This window comes from Teleopsis dalmanni, chromosome 1, assembly GCF_002237135.1.
Source record: "Teleopsis dalmanni isolate 2A chromosome 1, ASM223713v2, whole genome shotgun sequence".
Taxonomy (NCBI): domain Eukaryota; kingdom Metazoa; phylum Arthropoda; class Insecta; order Diptera; family Diopsidae; genus Teleopsis; species Teleopsis dalmanni.
This window is the reverse complement of record NC_051846.1, coordinates 156073261-156088789: the sequence shown is the minus strand read 5'-3', so window position 1 is coordinate 156088789 and position 15529 is coordinate 156073261. Positions and strand designations below refer to the sequence as shown.

General features: G+C 29.5%; 5 protein-coding genes across 7 annotated transcripts in view; 4 read left to right on the top strand and 1 right to left on the bottom strand.

The window, feature by feature from the left end:
* Window positions 1-764: 764 nt before the first annotated feature.
* Window positions 765-2850, top strand: LOC119669512 (60S ribosomal protein L22). Its single transcript, XM_038079423.1, has 3 exons — window positions 765-869; window positions 1106-1714; window positions 2479-2850. Exons 1-3 carry the CDS (start codon window positions 858-860, stop codon window positions 2743-2745), a joined length of 888 nt encoding a protein of 295 aa, XP_037935351.1. The 5' UTR covers window positions 765-857; the 3' UTR covers window positions 2746-2850.
* A 2077-nt stretch (window positions 2851-4927) lies between these two features.
* Window positions 4928-6673, top strand: LOC119669511 (GDP-fucose protein O-fucosyltransferase 2). Its single transcript, XM_038079422.1, has 2 exons — window positions 4928-6504; window positions 6564-6673. The coding sequence occupies exon 1, from the start codon at window positions 5096-5098 to the stop codon at window positions 6464-6466; it is 1371 nt and encodes a 456-aa protein (XP_037935350.1). The 5' UTR covers window positions 4928-5095; the 3' UTR covers window positions 6467-6504; window positions 6564-6673.
* Window positions 6674-8983: 2310 nt separating this feature from the next.
* LOC119669510 (5'-AMP-activated protein kinase catalytic subunit alpha-2) lies at window positions 8984-11487 on the top strand. 2 transcript variants are annotated; one of them, XM_038079421.1, is made up of 3 exons: window positions 8984-9090; window positions 9146-9602; window positions 9676-11487. In XM_038079421.1, exons 2-3 carry the CDS (start codon window positions 9327-9329, stop codon window positions 11089-11091), a joined length of 1692 nt encoding a protein of 563 aa, XP_037935349.1. In that variant the 5' UTR covers window positions 8984-9090; window positions 9146-9326; the 3' UTR covers window positions 11092-11487. The 2 variants fall into 2 exon arrangements, with proteins under 2 accessions (XP_037935349.1, XP_037935348.1); XM_038079420.1 differs by having other exon boundaries at window positions 9033-9602.
* A 65-nt stretch (window positions 11488-11552) lies between these two features.
* LOC119669513 (thioredoxin, mitochondrial) lies at window positions 11553-12910 on the bottom strand. The gene is made up of 3 exons (XM_038079424.1): window positions 12664-12910; window positions 12225-12432; window positions 11553-11878 (listed from the first exon to the last, which is right to left on the bottom strand). Exons 2-3 carry the CDS (start codon window positions 12387-12389, stop codon window positions 11573-11575), a joined length of 471 nt encoding a protein of 156 aa, XP_037935352.1. The 5' UTR covers window positions 12390-12432; window positions 12664-12910; the 3' UTR covers window positions 11553-11572.
* A 1714-nt stretch (window positions 12911-14624) lies between these two features.
* The window catches only part of LOC119669508 (carboxypeptidase D), a 41806-nt gene continuing 40901 nt past the window's right edge, over window positions 14625-15529 (top strand). Inside the window, exons 1-2 of one of the 2 annotated variants that reach the window (XM_038079419.1) lie at window positions 14625-14883; window positions 15103-15504. In XM_038079419.1, the coding sequence (XP_037935347.1) occupies window positions 15250-15504 (255 nt within the window). In that variant the 5' untranslated portion in view covers window positions 14625-14883; window positions 15103-15249. Of the gene's footprint in view, window positions 15505-15529 lie in introns of both variants that reach the window. The other variant, XM_038079416.1, reaches the window with a different exon arrangement.

Below are 15529 nucleotides of genomic sequence, written 5' to 3'. Positions count from 1 at the left end.
ATGTAGTGATGTGTCGAAAAGTGTTGATAAATGGCTAAATGTGTGCAGTTTAACTCGCACACGTCCTAAATACAATGTATAAAATAAAAAACAAAAAATAATTACGTACAAATTTCTTACTATTTATTTAAAAAAAAAACAAAATTGAGCTAAGAGCGCACAACTATCAATCGAATGCGTCCGCTATGCAAGATATGGATGCATCCAGTCTTAGAGATATGTACGCAAAATGTCTTTGAAAAAATTTGGCTAATTTGTTCGAAAATGTATTCGAAGACCATCATACATTTGGCTCGATCAGTCTTCAAGCATGTATCCATGTCATCAAGACGTCTTCGATGACGGATCGATCCGTTTCATACTGGGTGTAAGTACCATATATATCGATTTTTTTCGAACTACTTCTTTGAAAAGGCTTAAGTATACTTTTGCAAGAAAAAATATATAGCTCTATTTAAAAATATTGCGGAAGGGTTTATAAATCCCATAATTGAAATAAATATAGCTATTAACAACATATTTGAACTTTCGCACAAATCATATTTGAAATCGTCAGTTATTAACAAGCAAGATGATAACAAAAAGTGATAAAACGCTATAACATAATATAAAGACCATGATATATGTATGATAATATTAAAAAAAATTAATCTATATAATATTTTTATATGATATTATTATAATAATATAATAAAGTTCAGATGTCACATAATACTAATAGCGCACCTGAACAGCATTTATTGAACACCCTTAAGCAAGCGAACAACCGAATTCGAAATGACTCGAGTCTCGATTATGTGATATATTTTGACAATCTTTTCTTTGGTTCTTTTCCTTTGAGGTTTTCGCTGTGAAACATGGCACCAACCGTAAGTGCTCACAAATTTTTAAATATATAATTATATGAACGGGTTTTGTTAGAAATAATGAAACTAAATTGCAATTTAAATAAAACTATAACACAAATTACTGATTCTGTGCTAAAAATTAAAGTGATGTTATAATTAAAACACGATTAGAAAATTGACTTCACATAATGAAATCAATTAGTATTGTAAAATTGGAACGACAAGTGAAATGAAACTGAAATTCTTTTTTTTTTTAGGCTAAGTCCAATAAAGGAGGCGATTCCAAACCTACCTCAGCCAAAACGGCTGAAAAATCAAAAGCAGCACCTGCTGCTGCCGCTAAAGGCAAAGTTGAAAAACCCAAAACTGAAACTAAACCTGCTGCCGCTGCTAATAATGTAAAGAAAGCGCCAGAAGCCGCTAAAGAAGTAAAGGCTGCAGCAAAACCAACAGCAGCCGCTGCTCCAAAAGCAGCAGCACCAGCTAAGGATGCTAAGAAGGCACCTGCGGCAGCACCTAAAAAAGATGCTAAAGCTGCTGCTCCAGCAAAAGATACAAAGAAGGCTGCTGCGCCAGCTGCAGCAAAACCAGCTGCCGCTCCTGCTGCTGCAAAGAAAGCTGAACCAGCAAAACCTGCCGCACCAGCTGCTGAGAAGAAGCCACATAAGGCTGTAGCCAAACCAGTAGCTCCTGCTAAACAAGAAAAGAAGAAGTCAGTAGTTGCCGCCGCTGCTGCTGCTACCGGTAAGGTTGGCAAGAAGCAAGTGTTGCGTGGCAAGGGATTGAAAAAGAAGAAGGTGCAACTCCGTTTTACTATTGACTGCAACCATATTGCTGAAGATAATATTATGGATGTCTCCGACTTCGTAAGTAGATTATTGCCACCACTGCCAGTTGCGGCATCTGGACTATGGTAATAAATTTAGTATATAAGATGTGCACAGCTTTTTTTTTTTGAGATTTTCTCTGACTATCATGTGCAGACGTGTTCTACACGAACAAAGTTATATAACTTAGCTATGCATAGATGACTGCAGTTTTTTGTTCATTTTTATTTTGAGGGGCTCTGGGCATAGCACAACGGGGTAGCCTCTGACTGTCAGTACCGGGTCTGGCCAGTGGTGCAACCGTCTGTGAACTTGCCAAGTCGTGCTAGTCTACCGCCAAGTGGTGGGCCCTGGGCTGAGCCGTGTACACCCGTGCATGGTCAGGCCAAAAGTCATAGCGCGCCCTGCTACAGTGTATTGCTTAATTCGCTGCAGGTTTCCAGATTTTTTATAGTTCATGGAAGCTGTGCAAATACTTTAGAGCAGAGGTAATTTTAATATAAATAAATTTATAATTTTATTTAGGATATTTTGTTTTGAAATAATTAGGATTGATTTATTTCTGTAGTTATGTGAATACTATGCCACAACCGATTTGTCGTTTGGGAGTGAATTTGCCGCCCTTACGACAGTGTACTCTGTGGCATAGCAACACTGCACTCTTCTTATTTTTAGTCATTTAATTTTTTTATGATTTTATGGCTTAACAAAGAAAGAGACATTTTATATTTTATATATTATTCCCTTTAATTATAGAATTTTATGTAGATAAAAATATATTTATTAAATGTTTAAATCTTCAGGAAAAATACATTAAAGGGCGCTTGAAGATAAACGGAAAAGTGAACAATTTAGGCAACAGCGTCACCTTTGAGTGCGAGAAAAATATTTTGGCTGTCAACTCAGATGTACACTTCTCCAAGGCCTACCTTAAATACTTAACTAAGAAATACTTGAAGAAGAACAGTCTTCGTGATTGGATCCGTGTCGTTGCTAGTGCTAAAGAAGCTTATGAGCTACGTTACTTCAGAATCAGTTCTAACGATGATGAAGATGAAGATGCTGAGTAAACATGAAATCCTTTATACATTTTATATGTTTTAAGCGAGTGAATTTTTTTACCATATGAAAAATGTGTGACAACTTTTACTCAAAGTAAAAATAAAATATAAAAAGAAACTCTGTCTTTAAATAAAATAAATATTGCCATTAAGCTTTTTCTTAATGAATAATAATCAGCTGACAGAATCTATAACACAATCATATATGTTGATCATATATATATATTGAAATTAAGACATCTTGGAAAGAATCCCGAAATGATCTTTTAATTTAAATAAGTTTTTCAGTAGGTTAAAACGAGAACTTGGAAGGCCAAGATGCAACTGAAATTATTGCGCCATTAATGAAGAAGATAAAAAACCAGAACTAGGCTTTTAAGTAAATAATAGATAGATAAATTTAACATGGTGTGGGAATCACTTTTTCAGCCCTTAAATCCTTATCTAGACTTATTTGTAGTGTAAACGTAAATAAATGCACTAAAGAATAATGTTAGCAAAGCTCGAGATTCGCTTAGATTTAATGGTCTCCTGTTATTGTAAAGAATCTTAATAATAGTGTGTATACTTACTTTGGCTTCAAGATGACTATTATTCCCAATTAAAGCTTTTTTACATAAAACTAATTTTAACACATTATTATGTGTTGAAAGTTGCCCCGTAACGGCAGTTTAATGCGGCTCTTGTAAGAATTTATAAAGAAAACCGGTTTTCAAAATCAGTAGACGAATGCCTGTTCTTGGTGTGCTATCTAGAATACAACCTCAATTTGGGAAGAGAAGATCCTTCCTGAATGAAACAAAATGATTGTTTTGTAGATGAAAAATATAACTTCTTGGAAATAAAATTTGAAACAATCGCATAATAAACAAAACTGTCCAAAATCAAACTGGTTTTCGTTACAATTGATATATCCACCATAAGTACTCTGCAATTGTCGATCTCAATTATATATATAATTGAAAAATTTTCTGATTAAGTTACAAACCAAACTGTTCAGCAACTTGTTTTCAAATCGTTTTTAGCGTTACGCTGGGCTGCAAGGTCTCTACATACTTATTTATTCATACTCTAGACATAATCCTTAACAATAGTTATTTTAATACAACACAGTATATAGTATTCGCTAACTAAAAAGCTAATCTTTTAGCGGATGCAGATGAAGTCGTATTGTTTTCTACTGACAACAACTTTAAACCTTAAATATAAAGGGTATTTTTTTTAAGGACTTGTACTATTTCAGTCGTACAATTAATTTTAACTAATTAATTAAAGTATGTTTTGTCATTTCAACATGAAAACACTTTAGTATGCTTGGGTGGAATTGGTTAAACATATATTTTTAAAGATACAGCCGATCGAAATGTGATGATTACTGGAGCGTGCTATAGGTCTATGATTAATGACTTTTTTTCTGTCAGGATATGTGAAGTCTCTGAGCTATTTAGATAAACCGAAGACATTGCATCACTTCGAAGCTAACATTTAACCTTAACTGCTCAAAAAATGGATATACAAATGGTGAGAATCGAATCAGTCGTGGCGCAAATATGTTTGAAATCAACAACAAAAAGGACAAAAGTTCGTGGTTATATCACACATTATACATTTTAGATCATTTCACACAAGATATAATGAATTTTTTTTCGATTATATATTATCATATATATTTTAAAACAGTTTTCAAAAACCCTTCTTAAATAAGTCTCTTTACGACATAGTGACACATAATTGGTACACAATTCTCTGTTCAGAAAAGAGAATTTACTTGTTATTTGTAAAAAAAAAAAACTAAAATAACAGCCTTTATATACGCATATTTATAATGCCCACTAATGATCTTTTTTCTATAACTACTAGAGTAGAGTTCGTGCAAATGGACTTTGTGTTGCAATTTCTCCGTTTTACAGTCCTGAAAAACTTTCGGTACTTATCATTTACTAACAAAAAATCGGACTGAATGCAAAACTTATGTAAAACTTTGCCTCTTAACTGTAGTAAATCTAAAAACATAGAAATATTTCTATGTTTTTGGTAAATCTATAACAACAGAACAACAGAAAAAATGAAAATGTAAAGTGCCAATTAACAGAACCAAAGAAAAGGAAAAGCAAATAAAACTACCAGCAAAAAAAAAACAAAAATTAATTTCTGCAAAACGTTAAATGTAATGTTAAAAAATTTATAAAGTTCTTTTGTTACTTCATTATTAGAGCGTTCACTGTTATTTTATCCACCCAATAAGTGATTGTTATCAACAAACAAAAACAGCTGATCGTAACCGACCGGAAAATAAAAAGACTTGTAAATAATGTTATTAGGCAAATAAATGTAATTAAGTTGAGATTATAAATAAAAAATGTACTGTTATTTATTAATATTGATTTCTGCTTGTATTCTTTTAATTGAAATTAATGCATTAAATATAAAAAATCCAACCACTGACTTACAAAGCTATGTGTTCGAAACTACTCCACAATTCGATGAAAAAACTTGCCCCAAAACAATAGCTGAGCTAAAGAATACAATTTATATACTTTACGATGTTAATCCACCAGAAGGATTTAATTTAAGACGTGATGTTTACATAAGACTGGCTGTATTTGTTCAAAAACTACAGAAGAAAAAATTATTCAATAATGTGCGTTTGGTACTACCACCGTGGCGACGACTGTTTCACTGGAAATCAAATCATTTAAGCCAAGACAATTTATTATGGAAACAATTTTTCAACATTGAAAGCATGCGACGTTATGCACCGATTTTAGATTTTGATGAATTTCTGCATGAAATTTCACTATTTGGTCTACCAGAAAGTCCATATGTGCCGGTACATAAAATATTTCAATTGATGCACTTTGAGGATATGTTCGAAGATGGTGCATTTCATGATAAATACGAGTTTACTGAATGCCGTAAAGAGCAATACCAACGCAGTTACTTATTACAACAATCTATATTATTGGATAATGATTTTCTATGCTTAAAGTTCCAAGGCAGTTCAAGTATGTTGGAACGAGTCTTACGACAAAGTATGGCTAGTAATGATACCACTAATAATGAACCAAAAGTTTATGCATTTCTAAATGCAGAAATAGTGCTACATGACTCGTGGGGAGATGTTGAGTTTTGGAAAGCGAGAAGATCTATGCGATTTGCACCTCAGTTACTTGAAATTGCTGATAAATTTCGTATGAAACACTTTCGCACCAACAATTCTATTGAAGAAGTACAACGGCCGCCGATGTGGGAATTCGAGAAAGAATATCGCTCAGCTTTGGGTGGCAGATATTTATGTGCGCATTTGCGTCGTGGTGATTTTGTATTTGGGCGAGAAAAAACAACACCCACTCTAAAATCGGTGGCAGTACAAATTAGAGATAAACTAAAATATCTTAATTTGACAACTGTTTTCTTAGCAACTGATGCCACAGCATTCGAAATGCAAAATCTCAAGTCCTATTTACAACGTGTACGTCCTGTACGGTACAGTACAGATTCTTTAGAACAAAAATCAATGCTCAAAGATGGTGGCATAGCAATAATCGATCAAATAATATGTAGCCATGCTGCTTATTTTATTGGTACATATGAAAGTACATTTACTTATCGTATATATGAGGAGCGGGAAATAATGGGTTTTCCCAAAATGAATACTTTTAATACTTTTTGCAAAAGTGAGGATCTAAGTGATTGTTCAAAAAATTCTGTATGGCCAATAGTTTACTAAAAAAATTCATAACTCAAAATTATTAAAATCATGAAAAGGTAAATTTCATAACTTTAAAAGTTGTGTTTTTTTATCATTTTTTATATATTTTTTGCAGGTTTTTCTTTACTGCTGCAACAATTATGGCTTTAAATCACCGCATTTCATCGTGATAATAATGTTTCACTATAAGGCAAACATAAAATTAGAAATGTTAAGTTTAGGAAATGAATTAATTTATATTTTGCCTAATACATAGAATTAATTGAAATATTTATTAATTGTATTTTATAGTCTGTGCTTTTTTTGGATTCATTTTTTTAGATATATTCATTAAGTATTTATATATATAATTTTTTTATAGTACTTTTATATATTTTAGTTTTTCTTTTAATATATTTAGAATTTTTTTAATATTTATCCATAAGTACAAGGGAACTGTGAAAAAGATTGTTAATACTCATAAAATTAATATTTAAAAAAACAATTATTTTTAATACTGAAATTTCGATGTTCTTCATAAGTTATTTTACTTTCATTTCATTAGCGAATATGTAAGATTATATATATTATTATTCTTTTTGAAATTTTTATAATGTAATGTATTTTGTAAATTTTTAAAATTAGTGTAATTTTTCTGAAATGCTGTTTTTATTATTCAACTTAATGTGAAAGCTTTAATATTGTAAAAATAAATTGTATGTTACTTAAGATATTGCCATAAATGGATTTAATATATTTTTTCTCTCGCAATAGTTTGTTTAATTATATTTTGCTCAAGTTAGTAGATTGTTTATTTTTATTTAAATATTGGTAATAAAAAAATTTGAATATTGGTCAGTAAAAGAAAACGATTTGTATAACATATCTTAGAAACTAATTCGAATGAAGAGTTTTAGAATGTTTTAATGACAACGATTATAATGGCAGAATAGGCTGAAGTTTAAATAATATGTTAATGAAATACATTGCAATAAAATTGAAGCAAATTATTATTAAGTATCATAATAAGTGTTCTGAGGGCTAAAAAATGACTGTAAAATACCTCGATATGTTGTGGGATGTGAGTATGGAAACTGTTTCATATACGTGTGAAACAAATATATATATAATATATATTTATATATATATAGTAGGCATTTTATATAAAATTTGTCAAGTTAATTGCGATAGTGTAAAAGTACGTTAAGCACTTGTGTTTTTGAAAATAGTTGTACATGTACGTGTCTATCAAACATGAGTACGTAAAATAATATATAATTCAGTGACAATCTTTAATGAGATTAAAAAGAATTAAACTATTTTTTTGTTTTACAATTGATAATTCATTTAAGAGTTGAATACGATTTTAAGTCCAACATTGGACAGAAAGCATTAATTTCTTAATATTTATGGATCTTTAAAGTTCAGTGTTTTTGACTAATAATTTCAACTGATTAAGGCTTAAGTGAGCAATCTAAAGGCATCAAAGTGATATAAATTTAATTAAAGATATGGAAGAAGTACATATATAACGTCCATCAAGGTTCTCTATCGTCTCCTTGAAGAATTTTGCTTTGAAATCTAAAAATTCAGTTTTGCTCTTTGTGAATGATACTTCCATTATACATGCTGACAAGAATGTAATTTACAACTTCATAGTGACAAGGTAATGGAATACTTATGAAGATGGACAATTCGAATAAATGTTAAAAAAATGAAAACTATTTTCATTACTAAACGTTAAAATTGAAATCTAAGAAAAATAAAAGTCAATAGTATAGGAAGATAATACAAAATACAATGGTGTAATTTTTTACAGAAGATATACTTGGCTAGAGAACATAAGGGTCGAAAAACTGGCTTGTAATATAACTCTGAATGATTTGAATGAAATAAAACACTGCTTTATAAGTAATTAGACCTAAACTACTTTATGGCTGTGTTTCTTATAGCAACGCTGCTTCATCCACCATTAGAAAAGTTCAAACTTATTAAAATATTATATTGAAAAGCATCTTGGTATATTAAAAATGAAAATATAACCAAGGACCGTAAAATCGAGAGTATACAATAATGCAGCAACGACAATATAAATATAATATGAAATAATATATATAAAAGTAAAAATGAACACTACCGTGTTGCACAGCGTCATTACCTGAAAGAGATAGTTAAGCAGGAAACCATCATAATCGTTTTATTCATATAGGATGCTAAAATAATTTGTCATTAATTGTAAGCTAAATATCAGAACTTTGGGGTTACGGAAACCCAGTGAAAACTAAAAAACTCGTTTAGAGAATACACGTCCACACGTTAATGGAACTAAAGCTTTATTAGTATGTTTGTTAATTGGATCGCAGCGACCTGGATATGAAGACTTGGTTATTTTGTTGTCAATCAGTTCTACTTAATATAACTATTGTATTATCTTGATCATAAGAAATTTATTTTAAATGTTTTTGCTTCTATATAGACATATTATATGTCTATACAATTAATTTGTGTTAAAATACTGACAAATATTTCCTTTTTTTAAAATTTCCCAAATTGCTTATAAATTGGTGTTTGGCAGCCCTGCTTATTTTTTATTGTACAAATGTCACATAGAAAATCCCAATTATTACTAAAAGACTAGCAATCAGTTGCAAATATATTGAATCGTAATTTCCGTATTTTAATTAAATCAATTTATTTTAAACTTATTCTATTTTAAAGGATATAGATGTGTGTTGAAGACAATTTTCGATGCGGTCAAGTGCAAGCGGTTGGAGGGCAAGTGAAATAAGCAGATAAAAGAAAAAAGATTTAATACATATAAAAAAAACTCCACTACCACCTCCCTTTTCAATAAGGTCAGCAAAAAATATCGATAGCCGTCATCATTAAATAATTAATCATGCCTCAATCAAGACAAGTTGCTGCTGAGGTTGTTGCTAATGCAGCTGGTTCACAGCCATTGGTTAAAATTGGACATTATTTGCTTGGCGCCACCCTTGGCACGGGCACCTTTGGCAAGGTCAAAATTGGAGAACATCAAATGACAAAACATAAAGTAGCTGTTAAAATTCTTAATCGACAAAAAATAAAATCACTTGATGTCGTTGGAAAAATTCGTCGCGAAATACAAAACTTGAAATTGTTTCGTCATCCACATATTATAAAATTATATCAGGTAAATGAGTGCATCTATTTAACGTAGAAAAAGTAGAAAAACAGATATATATTTTTATGTTTTTTCATTGCAGGTAATCTCTACACCAACAGATATATTTATGATTATGGAGTATGTAAGTGGTGGTGAATTATTTGATTATATTGTCAAACACGGCAAATTGCAAGAACATGAGGCACGTCGATTTTTTCAACAAATAATATCAGGTGTCGATTATTGCCATCGACACATGGTTGTGCATCGTGATTTAAAACCAGAGAATTTGTTACTTGATCATAATATGCACGTAAAAATAGCTGATTTTGGGCTATCTAATATGATGTTAGATGGTGAATTTTTACGCACTTCATGTGGATCACCAAATTATGCTGCACCTGAAGTTATATCTGGCAAATTATATGCTGGCCCTGAAGTAGATATATGGTCATGTGGCGTGATATTGTATGCGTTGTTGTGTGGTACTTTGCCATTCGATGATGAACATGTACCAACACTATTCCGAAAAATTAAGTCTGGTATATTTCCAATTCCGGAATATTTAAATAAACAAGTTGTAAATTTGGTCTGTCAAATGTTGCAAGTTGATCCCTTAAAACGTGCTAATATGGAAGAAATTAAGAAGCACGAATGGTTCCAAAAAGATTTGCCTACTTATCTATTTCCATCATCTGTAGAGCAAGATTCTAATGTTATTGATACTTATGCTGTTGATGAAGTATGCACAAAATTCGCTGTTAAAGATGCTGAAGTTCATAATGCGCTTTTAAGTGGTGATCCACATGATCAGCTAGCTATTGCCTACCATCTAATTATAGATAATAAACGATTTGCAGATGAAGCGGCTAAAACAGATATTAACAATTTCTTCGTAGCAGGTTCTCCACCACCGGTGGCTCATTCACCAATTGATCGTAGTGCTGAGGTAGCTGTAAGCGTAGCAGGACCTAATACAGTTCCAACAGTAACAGCATCAAGTGCACCTTTATCAAGTTTGCGACCACATCCGGAACGTATTGCACCTATGCGTGAACGACAATTGGCAATGTCTGTACAATGTTCAGGCGGTGCAGCTTTTCCAGAAAAAGCAGCACGTGGAACACCAATCAAACGTGCTAAATGGCATCTTGGTATAAGATCACAAAGTAAACCAAATGATATAATGTTAGAAGTATACCGTGCAATGAAAGCACTTGATTATGAATGGAAAATTATAAATCCATATCATGTACGTGTACGACGCCAAAATACAAAAACGGGCAAATATTCTAAAATGTCACTGCAATTGTATCAAGTTGATGCTAAAAGTTATTTGCTGGATTTTAAATCTCTGACTAATGAAGAAGTTGAACAAGGTGATGATGTTATAATGGAAAGCTTGACACCACCACCGTTGAGTCAGGCTGGTTCAATGCCACAACAACCAACTGGACATCATACAATGGAGTTTTTTGAAATGTGTGCTGCTTTAATTATACAACTTGCACGTTAATTTCTATATTTAAAAAAATCTAATTAAATTTTTAGTTGTTATAGATTTTGCATATATGCAGTTTTTAAGTTTTCGCTATCATTTATTCCTTTTAAAAGAATCTATAACTGATTCAGAATTGAACTTTTGGAATGGTTTAAATACAATATATATTTTTTTATAGTAAATAATGATATAAGGAAGAAATTGTGCAATGGCTTTATTTTTTCTTGTTTTATTTTTATAAAAATTACTTTGTTTTTATGTATATCTTTTAAAGAAATCTTGTATTACAAGAATTAAAAATGTGTTTAGTTTGTAGTAATGTTTCATCATAATTGTTTTTCAAATTAATACATTAAACTATGTTATAAATATATTTTAAAAATAAAAATGTTTGAAAAGAATTTTAAATAATATTTTATCGCAGTTTCCAATATTGCCAATATTCACATAAGAAAAGACACATGCTTAAACATTTATTGCATTAGTTTATAGAAGTTTAGTTTTCTTGAGCAGCGCCGGGTTTTTTACGTCTAAGTTTCTCAATTAAAGAATCTATACTATTTGCATCTACCAATCCAATAAATTTATCCACAACGACACCATTTCGAAAAGCTAACACAGCGGGTACGGCTTTAACCTCAAATGTTTCCACTAAATCTGTATTGGAGTCCACGTCAATGATGGCTAAATCGATTTCGTTCGAATTTTCCAATAATTCTGTCATTTTTGGTGTAAGTATTTTGCAGGGATCGCACCATTCAGCATGAAAATTTACAATTACTGGATTATCGCTATTAATCACCTGTGTAAACAAAAAAATATTGTATTATACATTAGAAGCGAAAAGAAAAACAATTGAAGCAGACAAGGCAATTTGTATGCAAAATTTTTTGAACGTTGCTCTGTAGTGTAAATGAACGTGCGTACGTGACTAAAACACGGAAAAATTTGCTTATATGGAATATTTATAGTTAATATGCATAAATAAAAAAACTAATATTACAAAATGTGTTCTTCTTTATTGTCAGAAAACATTTTTTAATATGTTTTAATACATGTAAGCAAATTTTTATAAAATTTCTTGCATAACAATGGCATTGTTGAGATGTATTCAATTTATCTATAATACTACAATAACTAGCATCTACCTTCTGATCAAATTCGTAGTGATCCTTTATGATGTATTGTTTCTGATGTTGTTGACTTTGTGATAAATTTTTTTGTGTTGTAGCTCTTGTTGTTGCCGTAGGTAAATTTGAAGATATGCAAGTGATAAGTCTGGATTTAACATTCTCCGCAGCTAGTTTCAACATTTTTTATGTTTTTTAAATTAGTACGAATGCTTGCTATAAGTACCTTTAATAAAATAATTTAGATAAGATTATATTATACAAAACGTGAAAATTAATCTTATTTTTTATGAATTTAATATTTGCATTTTGTTGTTAAAACTGAAGTTGCCTGTTATCGTTAAGACACAAAAACAATTGAGATAAGAAAGAATAAAACCATTAAAATTATATAAAAACGCCTCAACATAAATGCATAAGAAAACAAAAAAAAAATTTAATTTCATATTATATTTACCTGTTGGCTTCTGTCACCAAGCAACTTTAACAAAGAAACAAGTTTAAAAAACACTTTTAGCAATAAATTTGCATAAATTCTGATTATGAGTATATCACATTCACAAAATTTATCTTAAATATGTTTTCAAATCATTTATTTACACTATATCTTAGTTTTGTTTTCCAAAAAACATATGTTTGTATGAAATCATTTTTTTTGGAATAGATTTTTATGCGTCACAATGTCTGAAGAACGTCACGTCAGTGAATTTCTTTTGTGAGCAAAAAGTGAGAATTGGTAAGAAACTCACTAACATGTTTTATTTATATTTTGGACTATACGCATCAAACACATGTATAACAATATCGAAAAAGCTACCAATGGGAAATTAACACTATTGTATTTAACTTATTTTCAGATTTAACTCGATATTCGAGTAACGTTGAGTTCCACGATGAATGCACGATGAAACTGTATGCCATTTTCCATTTTTAATATAATTACATCGAAATAACACAATTATTTGATAACAGTCTTCAATTATATTTATTTATATCTATAATATTATAAAATATAGTTTTAAATTTTTGAAAAATTTTCACACTAATTATTATCATATAATATAATTAATACACACATGCAAAAATTAAATGAGTATACCCAAATTAATATAGAATTCAAATATTAGTGAGGAGGGAATTGAGTTGAATTCAAAAAAATTGATTATAATTGTTATATCCTAAGAATTAACGATTCTTCACCGCATCTATTTATTAAAGCATATTGTTTATAAGTTTTTTTTCTTCTTTTTACTTCTTTTTTCTTCTTCTTTCTTCTTTTTCTTTCTTTAAAATTATAAACACAGAATATACATAGTTGCATATAAAGGTTATAAAAATACACTATCATATATAAAGCATAAAATGAATACACAAGTTAAGTTCCATTTTGAATCGATGGTTTATAAAGCTACATATATAATTTTTAACAATATTAACAAAATGAATACAGTTCATGTGCATTATAAGATCATATATTACAAGATATAGATTTTTAATTTGAACTTTTGTTATATGAATATTTATTATTAAATTTTACTAATTATTAAATTGTATTATTATTATTAAATTTTATTAAAATTAAGTAGATACATGTTACCATAAATTTCGTTAATTTAATATTTTTATTCATTTATTTATACAATTAATTTTATTTTTGTTGAGTTACCATTTTTTTGTATTTTATGTTAAAATGATAATATATAATCAAGACATTAACGTAATATTCCACACATATAGGTATACATAATGTAGAAGCAATAATTTAAAGTTAAATTTGTAATTTTTCTTAGTAGAAAAAATATTCTTTAAATATTATGTTAAATGTACAATTAAAATAATCTTTTTAAAACTCTAAAATTAAATATTTTGTTCATATAAACATTATGAAGTCTATTATGAATGTGTTTTTAGATTATTTAGATTATTATGTAATAACACACCATAATAATAATTAAATATGTGGGCAGTTATCAATTAAAAACAATATAAATGAATAATGTATGAAGAAGTTGTTTTTTGTTATAACATTTCTATAAACAGTTGAAAATTGATATGTGATTTAATATAATAAAATGATATATATTGATTTTCTTTATTTTTATACTTGCTACAATTCGTTTACAAAAAAATGTATCAATATAAGAAAGTAGGTAACAATATAAGACAATGTTAAATATAAATATCTATATATATTAATATATATGTTAGTACATTTTAATTTCAAATATATATATATTTATATATATTAATTATAAATATTTTTGTATTAATAAATTTTAGAACTGAAAATGTCATTAAAAATTTTTAATGTATGCATGCATACTTCTAAATTTTTCATAATTCAATGAGCCGTGTTTCTAATCTAATTAATCTATGGGCGGCTCTAACAAATGTGTGTTAACAACTAGGCTAGTCCGTGTTGTGTTGTTAAATCGTTTGTGCGGTGGTGGAATTTGCTATTATTTTCGTTGTGTTTAATAATTTCTTAAATAATTTAAGAATTATACTTAAATATAAAAGTGAAAATATTAATTTTGTGATATATTTGTTTGTTTTAAATTTGAATGCAATGTGTATTAAATGAATAAAGAAAGTAGAATGTAAAAGAGAATTTAGTACCAACGTCAGCAAAAGTGAAAGAAAAGCTTAGAAATCCGTTCCCCTACGTATTATTTAGGTGCGCTCGTGTGTAAATGTGTGTGTTTTGTTTGTTTTTTAAATAACAGAAATTTTATAAAAATTATATATATTAATCAACATTATTGAATAGTGAATAAAATTTCTTATTCCAATATAATAATTGTGTGTGCTTAAAGCTTATACAATGTATTATTTGAAGTCGATATTATTTTCTTTTGTTATTCAAATTTGTTTGTCGGGCATTTCGATTGCGCAGTCGCAAAAGGAAAGTGAATCATTCCTAAACCCCCCACCGCATTATCTTAGTAATGATGAAATCGGTACTTTATTTTCGAAGTTACATAAAGATTATCCAAAATTAGCTCACAAATATGCGATTGGCAAAACGTTAGATGGTCGCGATATGCATGCTTTAATGTTAACCGGCGGTACAGATAAAATCGGTACGAAGGGTGAATCGCGCGATCTTCTACGTCCAATGATTAAAGTGTTAGCAAATATACATGGCGATGAAACTCTCGGTCGACAAATGGTTATATTTCTTGCACAATATTTAACTGAAAACTATAATAACATTCCGGAAGTACAACAATTGCTTAACACAACAGAAATACATTTACTTCCCAGTTGTAATCCAGATGGGTTTGCAGCAGCAAAGGTAAGTGCTAATTATTTTCTATAAT